General features: G+C 43.4%; 1 protein-coding gene across 3 annotated transcripts in view; it reads left to right on the top strand.

Moving 5' to 3' along the window:
* Nucleotides 1-22,095, top strand: part of DNAAF9 (dynein axonemal assembly factor 9) — a 150,671-nt gene that overhangs the window by 100,761 nt on the left and 27,815 nt on the right. For all 3 annotated transcript variants that reach the window (XM_081257891.1, XM_081257890.1, XM_081257889.1), the window contains 7 exons: nucleotides 2,830-2,976; nucleotides 4,046-4,134; nucleotides 4,555-4,656; nucleotides 4,913-5,030; nucleotides 6,933-7,021; nucleotides 8,851-9,009; nucleotides 14,504-14,629. In XM_081257891.1, coding sequence (XP_081114017.1) covers nucleotides 2,830-2,976; nucleotides 4,046-4,134; nucleotides 4,555-4,656; nucleotides 4,913-5,030; nucleotides 6,933-7,021; nucleotides 8,851-9,009; nucleotides 14,504-14,629 — 830 coding nt within the window. The remainder of the gene's footprint in view (nucleotides 1-2,829; nucleotides 2,977-4,045; nucleotides 4,135-4,554; nucleotides 4,657-4,912; nucleotides 5,031-6,932; nucleotides 7,022-8,850; nucleotides 9,010-14,503; nucleotides 14,630-22,095) is intronic.

Genomic DNA, 22,095 nt, shown 5'->3' with positions numbered 1-22,095 from the left:
ATATAACCCTTAAAAATTGTGAATCACTATGTTGTACACCTGAAATTTATATAATATTGTACATCAGCTATACCTAAAAAAAAGCATGTAAAATATCATAATATTTTTATATTGATTACATTTAAAATATTTGGGATATGTTGGATTGAATAAAATATATTATAAATACATACATACATACAGTTAACTGTATCTGTTTAAAGTTTTGACAGATGTATATATTCATGAAACCACCAGCACAGTCAAGATACAGATTTTTGTCACCCCACCAAAAGTTTTCTAATACCTTTTTGCAGATCATCTTTTCCCCCAGCTTCTGGCTTCAGGCAACCACTTATTAGCTTTCTGTCACTGTAGATTAGTTTGCATTTTCTAAAATGTTATATAAATGGAGATGATACATTCTGTACCCTTTTGAGCCTGGCATTTTTCACTCAACATGATTTTTAGGTCATCCATGTTGTGGTGTGTATCAATAGTTTTTCCTTTTTATTGCTTTATTGATGAGTAGTATTCCACTGTATGGATGTAGCATAAATTTTATCACACTGATAATTTAAAACTCTGAAAAGTATTCAAAAAGGGAATTAAAAGACAAAAACACAAACCAGGAAAACTGTTTTTGGTGATTAAAAAAAATGAGTTGCTGTTTCTTTTCTATGAAGAGCTCTAACTTTATCAACATGAAAACACTGAGTGCCAGGTCATGGGTGTTCAGAGGACGTGAGGTTAGTTAACAGATACGTGGAAGCACATCAGATGCATGCTACCATGTATAACAGTAAATTAGTAAATTAGTAAAGAGTAGATAAAAGGTACAGTGAAGTAGACAAAAGATGAAGTGGAATTGATAATATGAATGTCCAGTCATAGTGGTGGGCTAAGAGGGGAGTCGGATGCAGCCTTTGAAAATGTTTACAGATAGTTTACAACAACATGGTAGATGCTAATGGTAGATTAAGTTTTAAAAGCAAGATATGAAACTGTAAAAGTGAATATGATTTCCCAATACATAAAAAAGGGAAGTCAATGAATGCATAGGAAGAAAAGACTAGAAGGAAAAAGTACTAAAATGTTAGCTGTAGTTGGAGTTGGGTGATGGGACCTTGGATTAATTTTTTTAACCTTTATTCTCTATTCTATTTTTATGTTTTTCTCAAATTTTTATTTAATGAACATATGACTTTCATAATGAAATCTTAAATGATTTAAAAAAAAAAAAAAAAAAAGGGACTTCCCTGGCAGTCCAGTGGTTAAGACTTCATGCTCCCAATGCAGTGGGCCCAGGTTTGGTCCCTGGTTGGGGACCTAAAATCCCACATAACACAACTAAGCCCATGTGCTGCAACTAGAGAAGCCCACAGCCAAAAATAAATAAATAAAAATTTTAAAGTATATATAAACAAACTTAAAAAAAAAAAACACCTTTTCCTCTAAGATCAGGAACAAGACGAAAATACTTGCTTTTGCCACGTCTATTCAACATAGTATTGGAAGTCCTAGCCAGAGCAATTAGGCGAGCAAAAGAAATAAAAGGCATTTAAATTGGAACGAAAGAAGTAAAAGTAGCTCTGTTCATGGATGACATGATTTATATGTAGAAATTCCTAAAGATTCCCTCCACACACACACAAACTGTTAGAATTAACAAACGAATTCACCAATTTGCAGAATACGAAATAAACAGATAAAAAAACAGTTGCAATTCCGTAGCCAAACTGTGAATAATCCGAAACGGTTCTTAAGGAAACAATTCCAATAAATTTAACCAAGGAGTTGAAAGACTTAAAACACCAAAATCCACAAAACATTGCTGAAAGAAATTAAAGAAGACCTAAATAAATGGTAAGACATCCCACGTTCATGGGCTGGAAAACTTAATATTAAAATAAGATGACAGTACTACCCAAAGCAATCAATAGATTCAGGGCAATTCCTGTTAAAACCCCAATGGCGTTTTTTGCAGAAATGAAAAAACCCATCCTGAAATTCATATGGAATCTCAAGGGACTCCCCTGCCAAAATAGCCAAAATGATCTTGAAAAAGAAGAAAGTTGGAGGACTCACACTTCCTAATTTCAAAACTAGCTACAGACCTACAATAGTTGTAACAGTGTGGTATTGGTGTAAGATTAGATATATAGACCAATGGAACAGAATAGAGAGCCCAAAAAGAAAGTCTTGCTTATATGGTCAAATGATTTTCAACAAGGGTGCCAAGATCATTCGATGAGAAGAGGACAGTCTTTTCAACAAACAGTGCTGGAAAAACTGGATATCCACATGCAAAAGAATGAAGTTAGACTCTTACCTTACACTGTATACAAAAAAAACCCTCAAAATGGAGTATAAGCCTAAATGTGGGAATGAAAACTATTAAATTCTTAGAAGAAAACATAGGAATAAATCCTCGTGACCTTGGATTAGGCAGCAGTTTCTTGGGTTTGACACTAAAAGCACAGACAACAAAAGAAAAAACTATATAAGTTGGACTTCATCAAATTTTAAAACTTCTCTGCATCAAAAGACTCTATTAAGAATGTGAAAAGCAGCCCACAGAATGGGAGAAAATATTTGCAAGTCATTTATCCGATAAGGGATTAATATCCTAGGAAGAGATGATATTTTCAGTTTAGGAGAAAAGACCCTGTACTTCCTATATCTCCAAAAACTGGGTGTGGGTAAGCACATCTATAACTGAATCCCAGTAAACCACGTAATGTGAAAATAACTGGACTGACATTCACCGTATGTGTTCTGACAGTAGATGTGAGGGCTTGTATCATGCATATGGCTTTTCTCAGTGATGCTCCCTCTTTTTCTCTTTAGGATTCCACCAGTATTGTTGCTGCCCTTCTGATAGACTTCAAAAGTTCATTGCTTCCCCATCTTCCAGTTCATTTCCGTGGATCAAACAATTTTCTGATGATTGCCCTTTTCCCCAAATCCAAGATATACCAAACATTTTACTCAGAGGTAACATCTATCATTATTCAGCAAAACAATTACTCCCCTTTTTCCTAGCAATTGAGTTGGTAAGGCAGTGTTTCAGGGCTAACAGTGAGGTGCTGAGAGGGAGAGTTGGGAGGGCTGGTGTGAGGGTGGCTGCTTCTGATCTTTTCGGGTCCTGGAATAGTACTCTTGCCATTGAAAGGTGAGAACCTAAAGGAACTGAACAAAAGGGTTTTTAACTTCTAAGAAAAATCTTCTTTGTCCCTTATAAGTCATAATTAGACTCATTTTCCTTTTAGCTACTTTATTGAGTTGTTGGGCCCTACCTACTGGGTCAGAGCTCTCTACCCCACCCCAAAATCTCCCTCCCCATGGTTCATAGGCCCTGCCCTTGCAAGTGGTTCCACCTGGCAGGCTGCACACCATAGGCTCTCAGCACAGATTGCACAAGTGAGGGAGCTCACCAAGAATTATACAGCCTACTTAGAGACCAAGCAGTAGCCAGAGTCATACAAATGGCCAGTCTTATTCTGGTGGAAATGCTTGGAAAGGTGTGATGCAACAGCTTCTGAGAGGACAGTCCCTCCCTCAGGATAGATTCGTAGAACAGGGAAGAGGCAAGAACTGGCCTTGGCTGCAGAGCGGCTTTTAGGGCCTGTCTGTGTCTCCATCTTACTGCCAGCTGGTCCTTCTACCTCCTTGTGCTTGTCCTTTCAGTCTAGGAACCTAGAGATTCTCTTCAGCTATTCCTCTGCCTCTAGGCAGGGGTTGCTTGAACTCCTTCTCTCTGGCCCTATCACCAGGGAAGACATGCCCCTGCTGCCAGAACAGTATTACCTGATACCTTCCTCTGTGCTTCCTGGCCTCTTAAGGAGCAGAATCCCTGGGAGAAGAACCCAGAAAGAAATTCTAGTTTTTAAAAATACAGAACAGAATTGCTTCAGGCCTCTATTTTTGGAACAAACTTGTTTGTTATGATGGTTTTTCTCTGTACTGACAGTCTAGATTTTCAACAGCCATCAAATCCCCATGTGGGTTCCATATCCTGTTGTTGGGTTTAAAGTGTTCTTTGCTCAAATTCTGTTTTGTTTAGGTCTTCTCCCCCTGGCAACAGCAGGCTAACTCAGGGCTGTCTTTAAAAGTGATCCAGGAAGATGGATTATCTGTGGAACAAAAGAGATTGTAAGTGGCTGCCTTCAGTGTTTATGCTTGCTTCCCTAGGCTGTGTGTGTCTGCTCTCTCTGCAGGATGACTTGTGTTATGTAACACAGGGGTCCTGGCTTCTGAAAGGGCGGACACAATCATTCCAGTGCTGCCAACTTGCAGGTAGCCAGTGCCCTTGGGGAACAAAAGTCAAGAGAGATGAAATCCACCAAGAATCAGAAACCTGTAGTATTACCAAAGATTTTAGGCCAGGCTTCCTATGTGGGCAAACCAGTCATCCTGCATTAATGCCGAATTTTGCTTAAGTCAGTGAGATGCTTGTTTTAGAAGTATTGACTCTGTCACGGGACTTTGGCTTGAAAATATCAGAACAAGTTATGTAAAGTATGTTTGCTGTAGAGAGATGGAATTCTAATCTGTGAGCCTTTGATATTCCAGACACTCCAGTGCACAGAAGCTCTTCAGTGTCCTGAGCCATTCTGCTGGGGAGAAACGGAGTCCTCTAAAGCTACTCTCAGCCAAACTCCCAGAGCTGGATGGGTGAGCTCTGTTTTTCTGTTTCTGACTTTTAAAATGTCAGAAACCTCAGAGTTGGTGCTTTCTAAGCTCCATTTTCTTTCTTTATAGCTTCTTAAGAATAATTATAAAAAGTAGTAGTGACACACCATATACAATTTTATTCTCTAGAGATATTCACTAAGGTTTCTTTTCAGCAATTAAATGTTTATCATGTGAATGGGCACATTCAGGCAAGGCTGGTGACGGTAACGTAATAGCATTGTCTTTCTTTTTCTAGGTTTCTCCAGCATTTTGCCGTCAGCAGCATCAGTCGGGAACCCGTGATGAGGACCCATCTCCCTGTCCTGCTGCAGCAAGCTGAAATCAACCCTACTCACACAGTAGAAAATGACAAGGTACAGCAGCTCACCAAATAAGCTGGGAATTCATGGGAAGATAATCCTGATAGCCTGCCCTTAATCTTCAGTGTCAATTAACAAAAGGAGCTCAGGCGGAGTCCCTTTTATAAGACTCTCCACCTCCCTGGATACTGATGTAATGATATACATGAAACCTACTCTATATAATGACTGTGTACAGGCATCTACATTAAACCCAGCTGAGCCCCATAGCAATGATGAAACCCTGGCATATTGCTGTGCCTTCCCCTTGCCCCTCCAGGTCTTGCAAACTCCTGCTCAGTACTCTCATGCCATCAGCTCTTGCTGGTTGCAAGGACTTACCTGGCACATTGAGCTTCGTAAGGGGAAGTGTTAGCGAGACCTTGCTAGCACCACCAGGTTAAGGTGACACTTTATAAACACTGTCTTCCCAAGAGTGGATTTTAATCTCCTGCTTCACACGTCTCTCTTCTTGACTCCTCCCACCATTTCTTTGGAACCGTATGTCATAATATGCTCAAAGAGGGCATTTATTTCTGTGCAAATCTAAAAGACACTCAGCTGCAAAAGGAAATAGAAGCATTAAGCAGTCAGAAGCCTCATTTTTCCCTTAAGCAAGAGTTTAAAAATGAAAATGTTATATTTTACATATTTTAAATATTTTTTAATATATGTATTGATATTTCATATAACAAAGTGCTACAGGACTGGCCTTAAAGTAAGAAGGTATCTGGCTGTGAGCATGTTTGCTGGGATTTGAGAGGCTGAGGCGTGGGTGCTGAGGAATGGGAACCAAGATGGAGAAATTTGGATGGGAAGAGTATAAACAGAAAGTCAGTTACATGGAGTACTGCCCATAGGCACAGAAAGGGATACAGACTAAGGGTCTGGTCAGAGGGGAGGAGGGAGAACTGTTTCCCATAAAAGAGGCATCCATAGCCATCTCTGTGCTGATGGGACTAGCTCAAGTGATGAGTGCCACCAAGTTGAACTTCACTCCAGACCTGTCCCAGTGAGTCTTGTGTATTGTGAAATAAAACACACTTAAAGAAGCCCTTGCCATGCTATGTCACTGACATCGTTATCCTTCAGCAAATGCATGGTTCCTTTCTTCTCTGCTTGACCCCTTCTTTGTTGGTTAATTTCTTGAGTTGCTTTGGAATGTCTGCCTGCAGAGGGCCCTGTTTTCATGTGGTCGTGTGCCAAGATTAGGAAAGTGCAGCCTGGCACCTCTTCTTTTCTCCCCATCAAGATTGAGAAGTGCTTCCTCCACCCAGTTTGTTTCCTTAGCTCAGGCCCTGTGGCTTGGAAGGCACAGGCCACTCCCCTCCTTCGCTGAGTTTACGACACCAATTTAGCCTGTGGCATTTTTGTCCCAAACCTCCTTTCTGCCCAGTATTTTCCATTATACTTTTTTTTTTTTTTTTAGCTTATTGGGTATAGCTGCTTCACAATGTTGTGCTAGTTTCTGCTGTACAGCAAAGTGAATCAGCCATATTTATGCACATATCCCCTCACTTCTGGACACCCCTCCCATCTAGGTCACCACAGAGCATTGAGTAGAGTTCCCTGTGCTATACAGCAGGCTCTCACTAGTTATCTGTTCCACACATAGACTGATCTAGTCACAGCCTACTCCATGGAAATTATTATAGTAACACTACATTGTTGTATATGGTGTTTGCTATGTGCCAGACACTGTTGCACGCATTTTGTTTACATATATTAACTCAGTTAATCATTACATCCACCCTGCAAGGTAGGTTCTGTTGTGAGCCCAAGGTCACATAGCTAGTGAGTGCTGGTGCTGAGGTTCAAACCCATAGAACCTGGCTCAAGAAGTCAGTTCTTTTAACCTCTTACACAACGCTGCCTCCCAGTTGAATCACAAACCCACATGGCTTTTCTTTCATGTAGGTAATTATCAGCATTGTAACTGGTCTCCCAGGCTGTCATGCTAGCGAGCTCTGTGCTTTTCTGGTCACTCTGCATAAGGAATACGGCAGGTTAGTATGGCTGCTGCCTTTGCTTTGGGGAAAGGGATTCTATGTCTGGGTCTGCCTTGGCACTGGGAAACCTTCAACATGCACTGACCTTTGGTGTCACTGGTATCAGCGCAGTGGTCATCCATCCATCCATTCATTTAACATATTTATACTGAGTACTTTCTGTATGCCAGATACTGTTCTAACTATAGGGGACAAATGAACAAAACAGATGAGAAAATCTCTGCCTTCATGGAGCTTGTATTCTAGTTTGGCAAGATAGACAATTAACCAGATAAGGAAAATAGTATATTAGCTAGTGAAAAGTGCTATGGAGAAATTAATGCAGAGAAGACTATAGGGAGTGCTGGGCTGGGGGAGGGATTCCAGTTTTAAATTGGGTACTCAGGGAAGACCTCACTGAGAAGGTGACATTTGAGCAAAGGCCTGAGGAAATGGGGGAATGAACCCTTGGATATCTGGGCAAGAGCCCTGTAGCAGCAAGACCAGCATGGGCAGAGGCCTGGGAATGTGCCTGGTCAGCAGGGGAATTCAGAACCAGGGTGGTTAGAACTTGAGAGCTGGTGGATGTGATCCTTCCGTGACCACAAGGGGACTGCGTGAGCTCAGGTGGAACTGGGACATGCTGGCTTAGGCAAAATTGGGGAAATCATTCATCCATCACTTCCATTTGGTTGGCAGATTGCTAAACAACCCTTGCCGACCAGGCTTTTAATAACTAGTTGGTCTACCTCAAAGTAAGGGATCCTGGGCTTCCCTGGTGGTGCAGTGGTTAAGAATCCGCCTGCCAATGTAGGGGACACGGGTTCGAGCCCTGGTCCAGGAAGATCCCACTTAGTTGCCGCGGAGCAACTAAGCCCGTGTGACACAACTACTGAGCCTGCGCTCTAGAGCCTGCGAGCCACAACTCCTGAAGCCTGAGCACCTAGAGCCTGTGCTCTGCAACAAGAGAAGCCACCGCAGTGAGAAGCTCGTGCACTGCAACAAAGTGTAGGCCCCGCTTGCAACTAGAGAAAGCTCACACACAGCAACGAAGACCCGACACAACCAAAAATAAATAAATAAAATAAATAAATTTATTTAAAAAAAAAAAAAGGCAAGGCATCCTGCAGGAGGCCATATAGCAGAATTGAGAAGACTGAAATCACCTAGAAGTTTGGGAGTTTAGAGTGGGAGATTGGTGGGGGGAGCGCTGTGGGGAGGTGAGTTCTGGAGAGATATGGGGAAATATTAGACCTCCTTCATAAGTACTCAATAGCTAACCAGTTCCTCCCTCATTTCCATTGATTTTGTTCTGTAAAGAATCTGAATTCTTCACCCTACCCATTATCCCATTATTCTTTTTTTTTTGACTGGGCCACTTGGCATGTGGGATCTCAGTTCCCCAACCAGGAATTGAACCTGGGCCACTGCAGTGAAAGTGCCGAATCCTAACCACTAGGCCCCTAGGGAACTCCCCCTCCCCCCATTACTTATTCTTAGCAAGAATTTTACTGAAAACTAGACTGAAGCCATTTTACTGAATGATCCTTCAGGAAGTGACTGCCTGTTCAGGAGTCTTTCTCAACTCTGAAATCTGTTGGTCATGTGCTTATCTGACCTTTTTTCCTGTGGCAAGGCATTTCCTGCCAAAAGCTCCAGTAGTGAGTGCAGGATACAGGGCTCCCCACCCAGCCAGTGCACTCTACCTGTTTCTGTGGTGCCAGGATTGCTTTCTCCTGTATGGGTTCACTGGACAGAGAGGCTGTGGGAGTACTGGTCACATTTGAATCCACTGGCAGAGCCTGTGGGCCTGGTCCTCATGCTGAGATTACACTTGCCATTTCCAGGTGGATGGTATACCGTCAAGTTATGGACAGCTCCGAATGTTTTCATGCTGCCCACTTCCAGAGATACCTTTCCAGTGCCCTGGAGGCCCAACAGAACTGCTCTGCCCGCCAGTCAGCCTACATCCGCAAGAAGACCAGACTACTGGTGGTGTTACAAGGGTGAGCACTGGAAGTCTTTTGGGGATAGTGGGGTAGGGTGGTGACCTTGCCATTATTGTTATTTCATGTGTGGCTAACTTGGGGCACAGAACAAACACACATGCATGAGAAGTGTCTGTGTTACACAGATATGCCTTCAACAAGAACTGTTGCCATCCTGTGGCCCAGAGTGACTGGTGAAGATTGCACACAAGTTTTAAGTTTGGCCTCAACATCATAATATCCTCAGAAGGCAGAAAGTTAGGGAGGCGGTTTTCTGGGCAAGATACTTTGATAATTCTTCTAACGGTAATGGTCCCTAAGCTTCTTCCTTTGCCACCGAGGCAAGGGAGCTTCAGTTTTTTCAGTCCTCCCTCCTGTGGAGTTGCAGAGACAGTCCCCACTCTCTAGTCTCGAGCCCCATTATCCACGGAATGGCTAGTGCAGGAGGGTTTCCTTGGCCCCTCAGTGAGGAGCATGAATAATCCAGTTGGGCAGGGAGCTCCCTGTGAGGACAGTTTCGGAGTGTGTACCACTGCTTGGGGAGCCCTGGCTGCAAGGTGCTTCCCTTGACCTGTTCTAAGAGCTTCCAGGGAGGAAGCAGGCCCATCATCCCCTGGGCCCAGAGGAGAACGTGCCAGATCAAGAAAACATGGGCTGTGCTCTTTGCTGCTGTCATTATAGTTGGTGATAAAGAAGCTTTTGGCAGTTCTCACAAAGTGCTTTTGTGCTATGCTGTGTTTTTTTGTGCTCATAATAATTAGTATTTGCAACTGGCTAATTGTTTCCAGTAGAGAATAGGCCCGGATCCAAAGCCCTGTTTGGTCTCTGGGGTGTGATGGTGAGAACTAGAGGAAAGCCAGGCCAGTGGCGCTGCAGGAGGCAGTTGGGAGTATGTGCCCTGCCAGGCCATCTTTTCTCTTCTTGAGATCTTGTTCTTACACCTGCTTTGGGCTTCCCTTCTGTTGACCCTTTTGTCCTACTAGTGGGCTGAGTTTGTGGAAGCCACAGAGCCAGAAGGCTAGAGATCACTTGTTTTCCATCGCCTCTAATGGTCAAAGGAATGGGTTGGCCTAGCTTCATCACCTCCTGCTGCTTCTCCAGAGTTGAGAGTCATTGGGGGTGTGGACCTGGAGTCAAATTTGGTAGCTTGACATTGTGCAGCTGAGGTCATATCCATCTTCCATTACTTCAGAAAGCATTGTTGACTCCTTGTCTCTAACTGTACAAGTCTGCAAAAGTGCTAGGTGTCCTGGCTGCTCTGGACTGCAGTGACAGTGTATGGCCAGCCCACTTGTACTCTCAGACCCAGTTCTTGCCCAGTCATAGCCCCAGGACACTAGGAACCTCAGATGGATTTCCTGCTGTGGTGCTCACTATGACACTGTTATTACAGGCTGGGCCCATTCTCTTGAGGCTCAGCAGGGAACACACGGCAGCCTCTTTGTAGCATGTCCATCTCCTTGGGGCTGGGCCTTAGAGCCCAGTATTGAGGTTGTTGGTGAGGGGACACCCCAGAGGCTTCTCATGTTGAGAATTTTATTCCTTGAATGTGGCCTTTATTTTGATTTACAGGATTCTGTGCTGTAGGGCGGCGTTTTCTTTTGCCCCTAGAGTGGCCTGGTCCCATTCTACTTACTGCAGCAGGTGGGCAGTGGTGCTGAGCTTTGACCTCAAGTGGATTATTAGGTGGTTGTTTTAAAAATTAATGTATTTTGAAATGATAAAATTTTAGGAATGGAGGACTGATTAGTGGTTGCCAGGAGTTAGGGATGGGAGTTGGGGGCAGGAGGGAGGTGGGTGTGGTTATAAAAGGGCAACACAAGGGAGCTTTGTGGTGCGGAACTGTTCAGTATCTTTATCGTGGTGGTGGAGCCTACACAGGTGACAAAATTGTATAGAACTTAATACATACACAAATAAGTAAAACTGCGGAAATCTGAGTTTTAATAATTTTAAGGAATTTGAGGGGCTGTATTTGTTTATACTCTGGAACATTGTAAAATTATTCTTTACATTATCTACATTTAAAACAGTATTGCTCAAAACAAAAATTGAATTAATGTAAAACGAGGTAAAATTGTAGGCTTAAATTTCAAATGTAAAATAGAGCCTGAAAGACAATTGTATGGAATATCTGTTGTTTCAGAGGAAAGAAAGTTAAAGCCCTGCTGGGTTTTTCATTTCTGTTTTGTTTTTGTTTTTAATAAAGAGAATACTGAAAAGAAAGAGGCAACACAAAGAGTTAGTTTTTTGCCTTCATCATGCAGTTGGGGCAGTTCAGCCAGAGTGGCCAGGTACAGGCTTCAGCAGCTGGATCAGTGTGCATCCTTCTGAGGTGAGGGCTGCCTCCTGCTGTCTGGAAGCCATGCCCAGGATGGTTATAAGGCAGGGGCTGGGCAGTAAGGGAGGGCATTAGCAGGCACCCCATTAACAAGTAGAGTGATTGACACCAAAGACCTGCTGTCTGCCTCAGTGGCTCCTGGCTGCAGTGCCCAGATGCTTCACCTAGATACATTGGCCTCACCAAGAAGCCTGGGGCCTGATTTTTGCTCTTTTTTCCATTAAAATCAGTGAAAATTAATGTAATCCTCTGAAAACTTGGGAATTCCCCAGTCACCCTGTCTAAGGGAAATCTATTGTATTAAAATTGCCAAAATCCTCAGGACTGACTTATAAATGTTTCAGTTCTTTTTTTTTTAATAAGATTATTTATTTATTTATTTATGGTTGTGTTGGGTCTTCATTGCTACACGTGGGCTTTCTCTAGTTGCGGCGAGCGGGGGCTACTCTTCGTTGCGTTGCGCCGGCTTCTCATTGCAGTGGCTTCACTTGTTGCGGAGCACAGGCTCTAGGTGCGCAGGCTTCGGTAGTTGTGGCTCACGGGCTCTAGAGTGCAGGCTCAGTAGTTGTGGTGCACAGGCTTAGTTGCTCTGCGGCATGTGGGATCTTCCTGGACCAGGGATCGAACCCATGTCCCCTGCATTGGCAGGCGGATTCTTAACCACTGTGCCACCAGGGAAGTCCCTTTCAGTTCTTTTTAACCCTAAGAAATGAGAGTCTCTACAGCTTGTACCAAACATGGAAAGTAAAAAGCCCCAGACACTTTTTTCTTTTTTTTTTTTTTTTTTGGTGGTACGTGGGCCTCTCACTGCTGTGGCCTCTCCCATTGCGGAGCACAGGCTCCGGACGCGCAGGCTCAGCGGCCATAGCTCACGGGCCCAGCCGCTCCACGGCATGTGGGATCTTCCCAGACCAGGGCACGAACCCGTGTCCTCTGCATCGGCAGGCGGAGTCTCAACCACTGCGCCACCAGGGAAGCCCCCAGACACTTTTTTTTAGAAGAGGAGGAAAAAGCTAATGCTGAGGAGCAAGGCTAGGGCACTTCACCATGAGCATTAAGGCCATTAAACACAACTACAAAGAGATTTAAGGCAGTTTGTAAGCTTCAGGCCTGCTTACCAGAGTGTTGCTGCAGTGTGAGGGGCTCTCCTAGCATCTAGGACCATCCAGACACTACAGAACCAGTGGAAAGCACTCTACATGGTCATATGCACACATGCTCAGGCAGTGGGAGAAGCCTCCAAGAGAAGCCAGGGAGCAGAGGGCTCGCTCTTTGTAGAACGTAGCACACCATGTTCTCTACTGAAGCGCCCACTGCTGTTTGGTCAGGACTGAGGCAGACCTGGGCTTGGCGGTGCTAATGTTGTTGCGTGGAGTAAAGTCAAGTACCGTTGTACAGATGAATTGTTTGTAGGAACTCAGGAAATAGCCCAGGCAGGCTGTACCTATCCCCCCAGCCCCAGGCTAAGACCCAGGTCTGTATGATCAGCAAGGCTGCCCATCAGATTTGCCTTTTCCTCAGCCCCAGGCTAAGACCCAGGTCTGTATGATCAGCAAGGCTGCCCATCAGATTTGCCTTTTCCTCTGTAAGAATTGACCTTTTGTGATAGGCTGGGTTAGTCAGGAAAATGTTCTTGGAGTGGCCAGGGGTCTGCCTGGAGTTCAATGTCCAGTTCATTCACCTGCCCTGCTTTAGGCACCATTGATTACAGCACCTAGCAACTACCTTACATTCTTATTGCAGAGACACACAATAAACAAATTAGAAAATACAGTGTGTGTAGCTGTAGTCAGTGCTTTGGAGAGGAATTGGGGTGAGGGTGGGGAGTATCAAGAGAGAGGATTGCTATATCCCATAGGCTGCGTGAAGTCAGAGGACACCTCTCTCATAAGATGCCAATTGAGCAGAGACCCGAAGGGGGTTGAGGGAGTGAGGCTAGCAGACATCTGAGGAAAAGAACATTACAAGAGAGGGGACAGAGAGTGCAAAGGTGAAAGTATACCTGGCACGTTCTGGGAAGAGCCAGGAGGTCAAAATAGGTAGATTCAGGTACAGAAGAAATAGTAAGAAATTAAACTCATCCCTGCAGTGCGGGTCAGATCTTAGAGGGCTGTGTGGGCCATTGTAAGAGCTTTGGCTTTCAGGCTGAGGGGGATGGAAGCCACTCACTCAGTGGCTTATCTGATGGGGTTAGTATGACCCCTCTAACTTTTGTGTTGAAAACAGGTTATAGGGAGATACAAAGACAGAAGCAGTTTGGACTCAGTGGTAGAGTGGGAGTATGAGCATAGTTATATTTTAAAGATTAAGAAAAAATGGAGTCAAAGAAGATGCCAAACAAACCTTTGGCCTCGCAGCTGAAAGAGCGGAATCTCCTCTGCTGAGAAGGACAAGACTTCAAGAGGAGCAGATGTGGGAGAGTTGGATCAGGAACATATTAAGTTGTAATTGAAAACATCAAATTGGCCCTGGAGGGAGTTCCAGGCAGGAGATACAAATGCAGTTGGTGTTTGACATGTGTCTACTGACTTGGAGATATGTCTCATAATCCCTCTTTCTCTTTCCTGCATGTTCTGTGAGATGAAAGGAGAGGAAAGAGCTATTAAAGAAAATATACCAATGCGGGAGCTCCTAACTTGATTAGAAAACACCAGGTCCTGGGCTTCCCTGGTGGCGCAGTGGATGGGAGTCCGCCTGCCGATGCAGGGGACGCGCGTTCGTGCCCCGGTCTGGGAGGATCCCACATGCCGCGGAGTGGCTGGGCCCGTGGGCCATGGCTGCTGGGCCTGCGCGTCTGGAGCCTGTGCTCCGCGACGGGGGAGGCCGCGGCAGTGAGAGGCCCGCGTACCGCAAAAAAAAAAAAAAAAGAAAACACCAGGTCCCACCCTCAGAGCCCTAGGGTCACCTGCAGGCTTCTCTAAGGGAAGTGGGCAGTAGGGTTCTTTCTTCCACTCACTCTTGAAGTTAGAACTAATGGAACTCGGAAATACAGAAGCACTGTGGACTCCAGGGGCTCTAAATCATGAAGTGGGTGACCCCAAGGAACCCAGTCGCAGTCTCCCCCTTTTGGTTTTCCTTCCACCCTTACTCAGCCACTCGGCAAGCATACCCCTCTTCCCGCACTCTAAAGCGCCAATCAGTAAACTAATTATTCCCTTTTTCCCCCCCCAGCTACACAGATGTTATTGATGTTGTCCAGGCCCTGCAGATACATCCGGATTCAAATGTCAAGTCCTCCTTCACCATTGGTGCCATCACAGTGTGCGTGGAGCCCCTGAGCTGCTACATGGAGCACAGGTACATACTTAGGACCACCTCTGGCCCACAGGGCGTGTTGTGTTTAAGTGTACAGAAAGCAGTTTTCTCCCACCTACCAGTAGGAGACACATCTTTACGTGTGTTTATCTTTTGGAATGCATCAGTCTACCTTATATGTAATAAATGCCCAGTTGTCATTTGATTAGTGCTAGGTCCTCAGAGCTACCATTTGGACTGTCAGCTTCTCACCACTTTGTGCACTGAAAAGTCACCCTTCTAGGATAGTGGGACTTGAAATAGCTTCTCCCAGGAAAAAAGAATGCCTATGGCAGGCTTTTCTTTTCCTCTTTACTGCAGGGGAGGGGCTTTGTGTCCCAAGGCACTTGGAGTACCTCACAGATACTTTTTCATGTGGTTAAGCCATCTTAAAGCATCTTACCTCAGTTAATGACACTTATTCTCATTACAAACAGGTGAACTTTTTTTTTTTTCTACTTTGGAAGTAAATATAATAACAACAAAGAAAATTGAGTATAATTCACTCATAATCTCACTCAATGTTAACTATTATAATTTTTGTGAATTCCTTTCTGGTCTTTTATATGCATGCTTTTTTACAGTTGTGGTATACATATAATTTTATATCCTTCTTCTTAGGTTAACATATAGACATGTTATATAAGTGAACATATGTATGTTCCTGCAATTACAGTGGTAGTTACATTTTGATTGGGTATATAATCATTATGTGCATGTATGGACATAATAGTCTTAACCAGCTCCCCACTGTTAGTCACATAGGATGTCTCCAACTTTTCACTATCATAAATAATGCTATGAGAACATCTTTATCCATATAAATTTCTCAAATTTCAGATAATTTCCTTAGAATAGATTCCTCAAAGATATATTATTAATTAATTGTATGATAGTTTTATTACTCTTTAGTCATATTTCCAAATTGCTTTCTGAGTGGGTTTTGCAGTTTATACTGCCCCAGTGGTATCTGGAATACCTATTTCATCATGAGAGAAATCATCACTGGGAAATTTCAAACATTACAGTGTCCCTTCATAGAGCTATTTGACTTCCTCTCCCTTTAGCCTAGTAGAATGTAGCCAAGGTCTGTAATCATGTGGTTTTTCTGACTAGTCCATATTATTATCATCTCCTGGTAACTGATTGATCTCTCCTTAGATCTTCATCTGAAAAAGCTCCCTTCTTCAGTCCCAAGTTGATATCTTTAGACTTCTCATAGAATTTACATTAGAAGTTACTTCCCTAGTCACCTTAACTGATCCCAAGAAATGTCTTCACCATTCTCCCTTCTCTTTAGCTCTGACCTAGGTTCTGCTCTCCCATAATAAAGCTAAGGTGGTCTATTTTTCCTTCTGCCTTAGGTTAGGTTATTGTAGTCAATGCTGAGCATCCCCAGTGTACTTCAGAATGCCGTATTGAGTCTTACATGCCACTCTTTCTACCATCCATGTCTTTTCTTTTTCTGAAGTTTTTACTTAAAGATGAATGAAAGCAGAAAGGAGTCCAACAGGGGACTAGACACTACCAGAGATATTAACATAGAAAGGTAGGAAAAGATAGTAATAAACAAAGAACAGACAAAGGTTACACTCTAGACAAGTACTCTTCTACACCGTCAAGAAAAAGTTAAGGAGAAGAGAAACTAACAGGGTGGTGAGGGAAGAGCTCAAGGAAGAGATATAAAAGGTCTGGGGAAATGGGGAGGAGGGATCTTCCTGGGGTAGTGGAAATGTTCTAAAACCGAATTGTGGCGATGGTTGCACAACTCTGTAAACAATTTACTAAAAATAATCATTGAATTGTACACTTTAAATGAGTAAATTTTATGGTGTGCAGGTTATAAATAAAGCAGTTAAATAGAAAAGATCAGGGGGAAAGGAATTTAGCTGACAAAAGCAGCTGAAAGATAAACTGTTAGAGTCCTAGAAAGAAAATAAAAATTTCACTATAGAAATGAAAATCTCAAAGCAGTGAGAAGTAAAAGTAGACACTGCTAAAACAAAATGGAGAGGAAATACAAATTCCCGGGAGATCCAGTGGTTAGGACTCCTCCCTTCTACTGCAGGGGGCACAGGTCCAGTCCCTGGTCGGGGAACTAAGATCCCACAAGCTACACGACCAAAAAAAATTTTTGAGAGGAAATAGACAAAGAAATGAAGACAATTAGAGAAAAGAGAGGAATTATAGAATACAGATTTAGCTTTTGCGAGGACAGAAATCATTTCTGTTTAATGCTTAGTACATAGTAAGTGCTCATGAAGTGTCTGTGGAATAAATGAGTGTGCCAGCATGTGAGGAATAAATGTCCTTGAAGAGAATTTAAATAAGTAAATCAATAAACAAGCTAAAGATAAGCATATAACCTCTTTAAATATAGAAATAAGAGTAAAGTATATAAATTATAGTTATGGAATATAAAAATATAAATGACAAAATCAGGTGGGTTAAAAAGTATGAGATTAGGACTTCCCTGGTGGCGCGGTGGTTAAGAATGTGCCTGCCAATGCAGGGAACACGGGTTTGAGCCCCTGTCCGGGAATATCCCACATGCCACGGAACAACTAAGCCCATGCGCCACAACTACTGAGCCTGCGCTCTAGAGCCCGTGAGCCACAACTACTGAAGCCCACGCACCTAGAGCCTGTGCTCCGCAACAAGAGAAGTCACCGCAATGAGAAGCAAGCTCACTGCAAAGAAGAGTAGCCCCCGCTCACCGCAACTAGAGAAAGCCTGCGTGCAGCAATGAAGACCCAATGCAGCCAAAAAAAAAAAGTATAAGAGATCAAAGATAATATTTGTCAATAAATCAAAATTACTGATTTGCTCATTTTTTAGATATTAATAAGAAATTTCCAAATTTACTTTTGAATCCATTCCAGAAAGTAATTTACTATAGTGGTTTACTAATGCTCTGTTGGAAAACTAATGATTAGCCCCTGTGCGTGGGCTGTGGAGTTATTCTGTTTCATGTGCATGGGGCTGCATGTGGAATAGAATAAGAGAATTATGGGACTAATGATCAAGAATAGAAAGTTATCGGGACTTCCCTGGTGGTCCAGCAGTTAAGACTCTGCACTCGGGCTTCCCTGGTGGCGCAGTGTTTGAGAGTCCGCCTGCCGATGCGGGGGACACGGGTTCGTGCCCCGGTCTGGGAAGATACCACGTGCCGTGGAGCGGCTGGGCCCGTGAGCCATGGCCGCTGAGCCTGCGCGTCCGAAGCCTGTGCTCCACAACGGGAGAGGCCACAGTAGTGAGAAGCCCGTGTGCTGCACAAAAAAAAAAAAAAAAAAAAAGACTCTGCACTCCCAGCACAGGGGACCCGGGTTCAGTCCCTGGTCAGGGAACTAGATCCCACATGCCTTAACTAGAAAACCCCGTGTGCCACAACTAAGACCCGGTGGCTCAACCAAGTAAATAAATAAATATTTAAAAAAAAAAAACTTGGCTAAAAAAAAAGAACAGAAAGTTATTAAATAACATTAATCCCATTCCATTAAGAAAAAAATTAAGTGGGCCAGTTAAGCCCATAATTTTTTTTTTTTTAAAGAAGATGTGGGGGTAGGAGTTTATTAATTAATTTATTTATTTTTGCTGTGTTGGGTCTTCATTTCTGTGCAAGGGCTTTCTCTAGTTGTGGCAAGCGGGGGCCACTCTTCATCGCAGTGCGCGGGCCTCTCTTGTTGCAGAGCACAGGCTGCAGACACACAGGCTCAGTAGTTGTGGCTCACGGGCCTAATTGCTCCGCGGCATGTGGGATCCTCCCAGACCAGGGCTCAAACCTGTGTCCCCTGCATTAGCAGGCAGATTCTCAACCACTACGCCACCAGGGAAGCCCAGCCCATAAATTTTTAAAAAGCAAAAACAATCTGGGAATTCCCTGGCAGTCCAATGGTTAGGACTTGGTGCTTTCACTGCCGTGGCCTGGGTTCGCTTCCTGGTTGGGGAACTAAGATCCTGCAAGCTGCCCGGCATGGCCAAAAGGAAGAAAGAAAGAAAGAAAGAAAGAAAGGAGGGGGAGGGAGGGAGGAAGGAAGGAAAGAAGGAAGGGAGGGAGGGAGGAAGGAAGGGAGGAAGGAAGGAAAGGAGGAAGGAAGGGAGGAAGGAATCCATCCTTACATAGCCAACTGTGGTAGATTAAAATTATGGCCACAGCAGAAGCAGCCCCTCCCATCGAGACCTGAAGAGTCGAATCTACTTCTCACCTGGGCATTGTGACTTGGCTTTGGCCAGTGGGACATCAAGAAGGATGAAACAAGCCAAGGCTTGAAAAGCATTTGCACATTGGGGTTTGCCCTCTCTTGCTTCTGGGACCTAAGACCACCATAAGAAGAAGCCTGGGCTAGGCTGTTGGAGGATGAAAGACCATGTGGAGAGAGAGGCCCAGCCATCCATTCCTACCATTTGGACTGAGACCCCAGTTGGGCCTGTGAGTGAGACCATTTTAGATAATCATCAGCCCCAGCTGAGCTGCCCCAGGCCAAAACAACTGCCCATTCAACCTATAGAATCATGAGAAATAATAAATCATCATTATTTTAAGCCACTTAGTTTTGGGGTGATTTATTATACTGCAACAGTGTAAGAAAATAGGTACACTTATACACTCTTTTTTTTTTTCATACACTGTTGATAGGAATGTAAAATGATTTAATCTCTTTGGAGATAAATATGGCCACTCAATTGCTCAAATTTTATCATACAGTTATATTTTTACAAATGTGCAAAGATATATATGTATAGAGGTGTTTGTTTCAGGCAGAATTTTTAATTCCAAGCAGTAGAGCCCACTCCAGCATGACTAGCTGGGGAGGAATTTACTAATGTACATTATAGCTTGCAGAGTCTCTAGGAGGGTCAGGCTGTATTGGCTAGGCAGCCAGGTGGAACACTCAAACTTCCTGTAGGGCTGCCCCAGTGAAGGGGATATCTCAACCACTTCCTCCACCAGGAAATGGAGTCTGCTTACCATACATTCCCTCACTCACCATGCTCATTGCCACTTGGAGTCTAGTTGGTAGAACTTCGGCCATATGCCTGCACCAGACGGCAAGAAAGGCTGGAAAAGCAGTTTTCTGCCATTTACGCCAGGGACGGGCTTCCTAATTCCAAGTCTGGGAAAGGTGTTTAGAAGGTACTGGGCAGTCTGAAATATGACAGGTGTGCTCTGCAATGTTCAAGACAACACTATTAATAATATCAAAGAACTGGAAATAATCCAAATGCTCAATTAGTAAGTGACTGGTTAAATTTGGGGATATTCATATAATGGACTGCTATGCAGGCATTTTTTAAAATCAAGTAGATTTTTATCTTCTAACATAGAAAATGGTCATAATATTTTATGAAGTAAGAAAAACAAATTACCAAAGCAATGTGTATTTTTTAAATGTTTGCTTGTATATGCATAGAAAATATCTAAAAGGATACATGCCAAACTGTGAAATAGTTGTTCCTTCTGGGAAATGACCAGTTCCTTGGGGGCAAATGTTGGATGATGGGGAAACCATTTGATATTTTATAGTATCACATATATTGCTTCTTTTAATGTAACAGCTTTATTGAAGTTTCTGTGGATATACTTATTCTGGACATTTCATATAAATGGAATCATACAATATGTGGCCTTTTGTGTCTGGCTTCTTTCAGGGTTCATCCATGTTGTAGCATGTGTCAGTGTTTCATTTCTTTTTATTGACAAATATTTCATTGTATGGATATATCACATCTTTTTTATCCATTCATCAGTCGATGGACATTTGAGTTATTTACACCTTTTGGCTATCATAAATATACTGCTATGAATGTATAAGTTTTCATATGGTTATATGTTTTCTGTTCTGTTGGGTAGAATTACTGGGTCACATGGTAACTGTATATTTAACTTTTTGAGGAACTGCAAACTTATCCAAAGCCACTACACCATTTGCATCCTCACCAGCAGTGTATGAGGGTTCCCATTTCTCCACATCTTCACCAATACTTGTTGTTGTCTGTCTTCAATAATATTACAGTTTAGGGCTTCCCTGGTGGCGCAGTGGTTGAGAGTCCGCCTGCCGATGCAGGGGACATGGGCTCGTGCCCCGGTCTGGGAGGATCCCACATGCCGCGGAGCGGCTGGGCCCATGAGCCATGGCCGCCGGGCCTGTGCGTCCGGAGCCTGTGCTCCGCAATGGGAGAGGCCACAGCAGTGAGAGGCCCGCGTACCACACACACACACACACACACACAAATAATAATAATTATAATATTATTAATAATACTAATATTACAGGGAGGACGATATGTAGAGAAGGAAAGGAGTGAGCCAACATTTGTTTTCCACTGTTTGTTAGACACTGTGATGCTTTACCCCTTTCAAACCTCAAAATCCCCTTTAGGTATTTTGGGAGGCATTTAAGGTAGACATCATTACCATGTTTTACCATGAGGAAGCTCTTGCTCAGAAAAGTTAAATAATTTTCCAAATGCCACACCCATGACATGTACACAATTAATCATGATGTAGGGTAGGAAGTGCTGTAATAAAAAATTCATGTAATTTTATAAGAATTATAAAAAAGCAATGATAACTCATAGTTGGATTAGTAAAGAAAGCCAGCATATGAATTTGAAGGACCAGGATGCCAGAGATGACAAGATATGAGAAGAAATTGCATGAATATGCAAGTCCATGTGTTCTGAGTATTTTCTTTGCAGCTGTTTAAAGTGAGCAGCTGAATGGCCCTCTGCCCTGTCAGAGGTTTAAAACATGAGCATCCAACCTGTGATTGTATAAGATGCCTTGAGGGGAAACATTGCTCAACCTTGTCTAAGATGCCACTGGTGTGAATTGCTGTGGGCTGCTGCAAGAAAGCAAGCAGGACGCTGAGAAGGGCTTTTAAGGGCACGTACTCTAAAGTCACACGCACTTACTTGATGGGGACAGACATTTTTCTAAGAATGCATTTGCTGTGTGGCTGGCCATTCAGTGGACTATGAGTGCAGTGAAGTCAGTGAGCTCTATTCTTGGGAGACTCTGGTGCGGATGTCTCTTCCTTTGTTCCAGGGCTCCTGACCTTGCTCAGAGCACATGGGGATTCTCCCATGGAATTCTTTAGAAACCATGAAGGAGTCAGGCAAGTGAATTAGATCCACAGCCCAAAGTTGTATTCATCCAGCTCACTGATCCACCAAATTTGGTTCCAAATGGTGTGTGTCTGGCTGTTGTCAGAAATCAAATTAAAAGATGAGGATTTGCCACCACCAAGAAAATTGCAGGAGAGAAACTCCCCTCAGTGTTTTGAACAGCATTAATACCTGCCAACTACACCAGCAATAATTCACAGGGTGGCTTTATCAAGCATCTTATTTGCAGGGGAAGAAAGCACAGGAGCTCTGTGGTGCCAAACGAACCTGGGTCCCTGTATAAGCTCTCCCATTTCCTAGCTGCATGTGGGACCTTGGGCCAAGTGCTTAGCTTGCTTAGC

This window comes from Mesoplodon bidens (genome assembly GCF_964165515.1).
Source record: "Mesoplodon bidens genome assembly, chromosome: 15".
In the NCBI taxonomy this organism is placed as follows: Eukaryota; Metazoa; Chordata; class Mammalia; order Artiodactyla; family Ziphiidae; genus Mesoplodon; species Mesoplodon bidens.
This window is presented reverse-complemented; position numbering and strand designations above follow the sequence as displayed.